Source organism: Acyrthosiphon pisum, chromosome X, assembly GCF_005508785.2.
Source record: "Acyrthosiphon pisum isolate AL4f chromosome X, pea_aphid_22Mar2018_4r6ur, whole genome shotgun sequence".
Classification (NCBI taxonomy): Eukaryota; Metazoa; Arthropoda; class Insecta; order Hemiptera; family Aphididae; genus Acyrthosiphon; species Acyrthosiphon pisum.
The window spans coordinates 43,447,043-43,452,844 of record NC_042493.1 but is presented as its reverse complement, the minus strand read 5'-3'; the positions used below and the strand labels follow the sequence as shown (position 1 = coordinate 43,452,844).

General features: G+C 28.0%; 1 protein-coding gene across 1 annotated transcript in view; it reads left to right on the top strand.

Annotated features, from left to right (window-relative positions):
- The window catches only part of LOC103309596, a 5,789-nt gene extending 3,492 nt beyond the window's left edge, over window positions 1–2,297 (top strand). Inside the window, exons 2-5 of the mRNA XM_008185430.1 lie at window positions 253–385; window positions 1,263–1,669; window positions 1,801–1,991; window positions 2,049–2,297. Coding sequence (XP_008183652.1) covers window positions 253–385; window positions 1,263–1,669; window positions 1,801–1,991; window positions 2,049–2,297 — 980 coding nt within the window. The remainder of the gene's footprint in view (window positions 1–252; window positions 386–1,262; window positions 1,670–1,800; window positions 1,992–2,048) is intronic.
- Window positions 2,298–5,802: the final 3,505 nt, after the last annotated feature.

Sequence of the window (5,802 nt, the reverse complement as noted above, 5' to 3'; positions counted from 1 at the left end):
TCGGTGTATAATACCTGTGTATAATACCCGTCGTGTATATCCGTGTATAATACTCGTGTATATTGCATATTAATTCAGAATTTAAAAATACTTTATGTTACGTTATGTGTGTTCAAATAATTGTATAGCCCTCGATTGCTTACCTACCTATTATTTAAATATGTTATGAATACCTAAAAGTTTTGCTTAAAAATTAGTAAGATGCCTTGGCTTATCGTAGAATTTTATTTAAATATAAACATAAACTATAAGACGATAAAGCTTTTTGTGACTTATGTGAAGATAATTCAAACAAAGTGTTATGTTGTGCTGGTGCATCAACGGGATCATTTGGAAGACATTTAAAACAGATACACAATATGAGTCGAAGCTCTCAAAATCCAAGGTAAGTAATTCACTTGTAATAATTCAAATGAAAAATGAACAGGATTAAAAATTAGAAAAGCTAATTAATAATCGGTGAAGCACGATTAAGCATAAAACGATTGAGCATATACCTTTTTAGCAACACGATTGAGCATAGAATATTTTATGCGATGTTGCCACATTCACGTTGCCAACATTTTGTAATGTATTATTTTCACGTATAATAACACCAATTATTATGATATCTGACGCGAGCCGTGAGTCGAGTCCCTCAGCTTTATCGACAATGTTATCGATTAATAAATTAGTTTCGGAGCAAAACGACGTCTTAAACATTTAGCATCGGGGGAAAATATAAGATAATTAAGATACAATTCCATATATTGTCTTGTTTTCTGTTACATTTTTGATACTGAAACGATAGCTAGAATAGTTCAATATTAATTTTTGTTGATTTTAAACTTTAAATTCTTAATTTTATTCTTAAGAATCAAGTGACGTTGCAGTGTAGTGGTGAAATTCAGAAGTTGATTACTCGAAGTTGCGTGTTCAACCCACTATATATGTTCAAATATTTTGCTTTATTTCCAATTATGACTATCATTTAAAACTAAATATTTTTTTAATATTTAGTGTTATAATCATATATGATACAATATAGTTAATACTTTTTTCACACCACACACATTGGACCAGTCCTAATAATAATAATTAGAATAACGTAAACAACAATAATAATAATTAATAGTTAATACATATTAATATATTAAATTATAAATAATAATAATATATATTATACACTATGTATAATGTATTAATCTTATCATCCAACTTCTATGCCTATAAAATTCATTCAAGTAATTGTAATTATTGTCATTCTTTAATTTATTTCCTAGTGATGATAATTGTCATGAAGATGAAGAGTGTAATACAGTTGTTAATTTAACACAATGTTCATTGTCATCCTCAAATAATTTAAATACAGAATGTTCATCCTCATCATCGGAATTTCGTGAACCACAGCCTCGAAAACGACGTAGAACTTATATTGATAAGAACATTGAAAGAAATCGAATTTGTTCTTCTAAAAGAACAGAAGAAATCCATCAGGCGTTAGCTAAAATGATCGCCATGAATCAAATGCCCTTATCCTTTTGTTCTAGTTCCGGATTTAAACAATTTATGAGTATAGTTGAACCAAATTATATAATTTGTAAGGAAGGTGCTATCAAACAGAGACTCAAAGGATTAAAGTCTTCGGCTGAAGAAATAATAGAAAAAAGAATTAAAAGATGCCAGGAGTGTAAGTTGCACATCTGACTGTTGGTTATCAATAGCTCAAGAATCGTACATAAAAGTTACTGCACATTTTATTGAAGACCAGTGGTGCCCAAAATCATACACCCTGACCACTCACAAATTAGTCAAATACAGCTTCAAATCTTTCGAATCAACTTGAAACTACTTTTAATAAATGGGATATCAGCCAAAAAATAATGTCAGTAGTTACTGATAATGCAAAGAATGTGTTGAATGCAGTTGATTTACTGGATAATATCACAGAAAATAATGATCTAACATGTGCCGCACATAGTTTACAACTTCCTGTCAACAATGCCCGAAATGTGATAAAATAAAAAATTTAATTCAAAGTATGTAGTAAAATTGCTTGTCATTTTAAGCATTCAAATTTAGCTAGTCAATATTTAAAAGATAAGCAAGAACAACTAGGTTTTCCAACAGAAAGCTTGATTCAAAGCTGTAAAACTAGATGGAATTCTATATTTATGATGCTTGATCGACTTTATAAAAACAGGTGCCCAATTTCAAATGTTCTGGCTGATCGTTCAATGACTACAGCAGCGATGGCACACAAATTTGAAGTGAGAGCACCAATGGACAGATGTAGAAACGTTAATACAATTGCTTAGACCTCTACAAATTATGACCACTGTTTTTTGTGGGGAAAAATATTGTTCCAGTTCAATGGTTAGGCCTCTTTTAAACGTAGTTATACAAAAGCATTTAAAGCCTAATATAAGTGATGATGAAATATCAGAACATTTTAAAACCACTGTAATAAGGGAACTTTCGGATTGTTTTAAATTACTGTGGTGTCATTCTAGTGTCGTGTCTGCTAGGCAAATAGCGTCTTTTCTCGACCCAAGGTTCAAGGACTTAGAACATGAAACGGTTGAAGCAAGAGAAGAAATTCGGAATATTTTTATTACACGGGCCTTAACCCCGTCTTGTGTAAAAATACGGGTACCCGTGTAGTTCTTTACACGTGTAATCAAGACCTCTAGTAAGTAACCACCCTATAATAAATACTTAATTGAAAAATATGTATTTATAATATATTTACCCTGATGCGGTTTTTCAAATTGATCTTCCTATCCCTATAAAGTGAGATTAACAATTTTGTTTTTTCTTCATTCCATTTTGTACTGAAAATTTCTATTCCTCTATTTTCTACGTTTTGTGGATCTTAAATAACATAAATGATAAATGGTTTGAATTTTTATCTTGAATTAGTTTTAAAATTTAACTGCAAAATGTAATTTAATTTGATAAAATTACAAAGTTCTTGACTATTTCTACTATATTTATAAATTAATTTCTAAATAATAACGCCAACTGGCTTTTAAAATAAAATAATATAAGAAATCAACTAACCTTCTATCTAATTGAATAATTTTTGTTTTTTGTAAACTTCAGTATGTGTTGTAGGTGTATTAGATGTATAATTTTAGATTAATTGCAATTTATTATAATTAATAACTTAAATTAATTCTAGTATTCATAGAAAATGCGAATACCCGCAGCGGTTTAAAACCGCATCCGCCGTCTTGCGGTTTTTCTTGGCGCCATAATTAACAATAGTCAAATTATTGTTCATAAAAAAAGTGAATATTGGCGCGAGTTGAAGTAAATTATCAGTTGCGTCAAACACGTGGTAGAGGTAAGACCTTTGTGGCTTTGTATTTGATTTTAGTTTTCAACTTAAGTGTTAACACACATTTTACCTATATAATGGACTTATTCACTACCGATTCAACTTCAGTATCTTCTTCTGGTTCACTCTCGGGAAAATTACTTTCAGTCTTATTGAAATAATAGTTATATATTAATATATTATACTACTAAATTTTTTCAAACGGTTAATTATTTATGTATGATAAGATTTAAATGTTTTTTATTAACTTCTGTTTTCCATCGTAGGTTTTAAAAACTGTAAAATATTTGCATAAACATATGGTTTTTCATATTTTGCAGCCTGTCCAGATTTTTTTATACACTTCTTTCGGTAGGTATCTCGTATGTTCTTCCATTTCAATTTAAGCTCCTTTACTAATGAAAAAAAAACATATTTTTGGTAAAAATTATTTACATTAAATTCAACATAATATGATCATTGAAATAATCTGGGATATTAAATTTTCAACTTTTTGGCACACTGAAAAAATATTTATTGGCATCCATAGAAAAAAAAACTTAAAATAATTGAAAATTGAAAATGTCTACAAATTGCTCTAAACAAGTCAAAATATTTTAATAAATATTTGTAATAGACCTAATGATGTATAGATAATGGTAATTTTTACATCCGGTGAAAAAAAGAAAAAACTTGGCTGTCACTAAACTATCGCACTTGGCCTCACCACTACAAATAACTATAACTACTATTACTAATACATTATAATATATATCTATAACACAACATTCTTAGTTCTGACGTTCATAATCGAGAGTATCGATAATCACCGTGTAAAAAAAATGTATTTATTTTTAATTTAAATACACTGCATTAATTTATTGTTACGAATAGAATTTATTGTTTTTATTTTGTATTTTTTGACGATTTTAAATTTATATGTAATTTTATCATTTAAAAATTTTTGGGGCTTTTGAAGTTTTTCTAAAATTTTAATTTTAAATTTTATTTTAAAATTTGTACAAGCTTTTGCATGATTTTTTATATAAATTTAACAAACTATATCTTATACAGGTAAATAAATTTATGATCTAAACCTAAAAAAAGGGGGCAACGGGCCCTAATCCCCCCCTCGTGGACGCCCTTGTGTGACATTTATTAGTTTTAGTTACTTAAAAAAAACTAAATCTATTTTGCCAATAACTGGTTTTGCGTAAAAATCTTCGTATTTTCTTAATTTTTTGTTTGTTTTTACTAACGTTTTTAAAAACTTCTGTGAATTTTGGAATTTGAAAAAAGTACCAACTAGATTCACTTTCCACCAGAAAAGATGCTGAAGTGGTAAATCGAAGCATTATTGACTACTTATCGTGTTTAAGTATATCGACAAAAAAATCACACAGTACCTATATTCGTTCAGAATAAAAAAATTGACTTTAAAATCGAAAATTGTCGAAATCCAGCCCTATAATAACTTTATCATTGTAATTTTTACCATATTCTGCAGTATTGTTTCCTATGATATTTTATTTGTTGGACAAAATATAAAAGGATATTATAAGGAATAATCTATTATATGATTTGAAATTTGGTAACAGATACTTAGCAACTGGACAGCACTTCTCAGCATTACATTTTAAATTTTTGGTTGGTGTGTCAACTATAGTCATGATAGTCTGAGAAACTTGCAAAGTTTTATGGACAATTTTACAACCGATTGAAATGGCAGAACCCACTACAAATGACTGGCTTGATATATCTAAAGGTTACTTTGAAAAGACGCAGTTCCCGAATACTGTTGGTGCAGTAAGTTATTTTATATACTTTTTAGTTTTACTATAATTTTGAATATAGAAAAATAATTTAAATGTAAAACGGTCAAATTGAAAGTATAATTTTATATTTATAATTTGTTTTTTTTTTTTAAATTTAAATAGTTTACGTAATTAAAATTTTACAAACATTCAAAAATTATTTTATGTCTACATTAGGTACCTATATATTGAAAGGAGCTATGAAACAATTAAGTTATAATCTATAGATCGATGTTATATTATAATAGCTCGTTATATTTTTTACAGGTAGATGGAAAACATATACGGATCGGGTGGGGTACATGTCTTCGAATGTCATATGTTCGAAGGTCATGTTTTCGAATGACGAGTGTTAGAAAAGTTATTTGTTCGAATAGTAATGTAATCGAAAAATTATTTGTTCGAAAAATATATGTTCGAAAAGTTGTATGTACGAAAATTATTTATTTAAATTAAAAATCTATCTAATATTATAAAAATTAATAAACATAAAATTAAAAACACATATTTGAAAAAATATACCTATGCAGTTATAAATCAATAGACAATAATTAAAAACTTAAATTATATGCAATTGCTTTTAAAAACTCCAATTTACAATATTTAGGATTGTCGATTATTCGCTGTTGAATTGATTGCAATCTCATATTGCGGTCCACACCATATTTCTTTTTCTTTATTTGATGA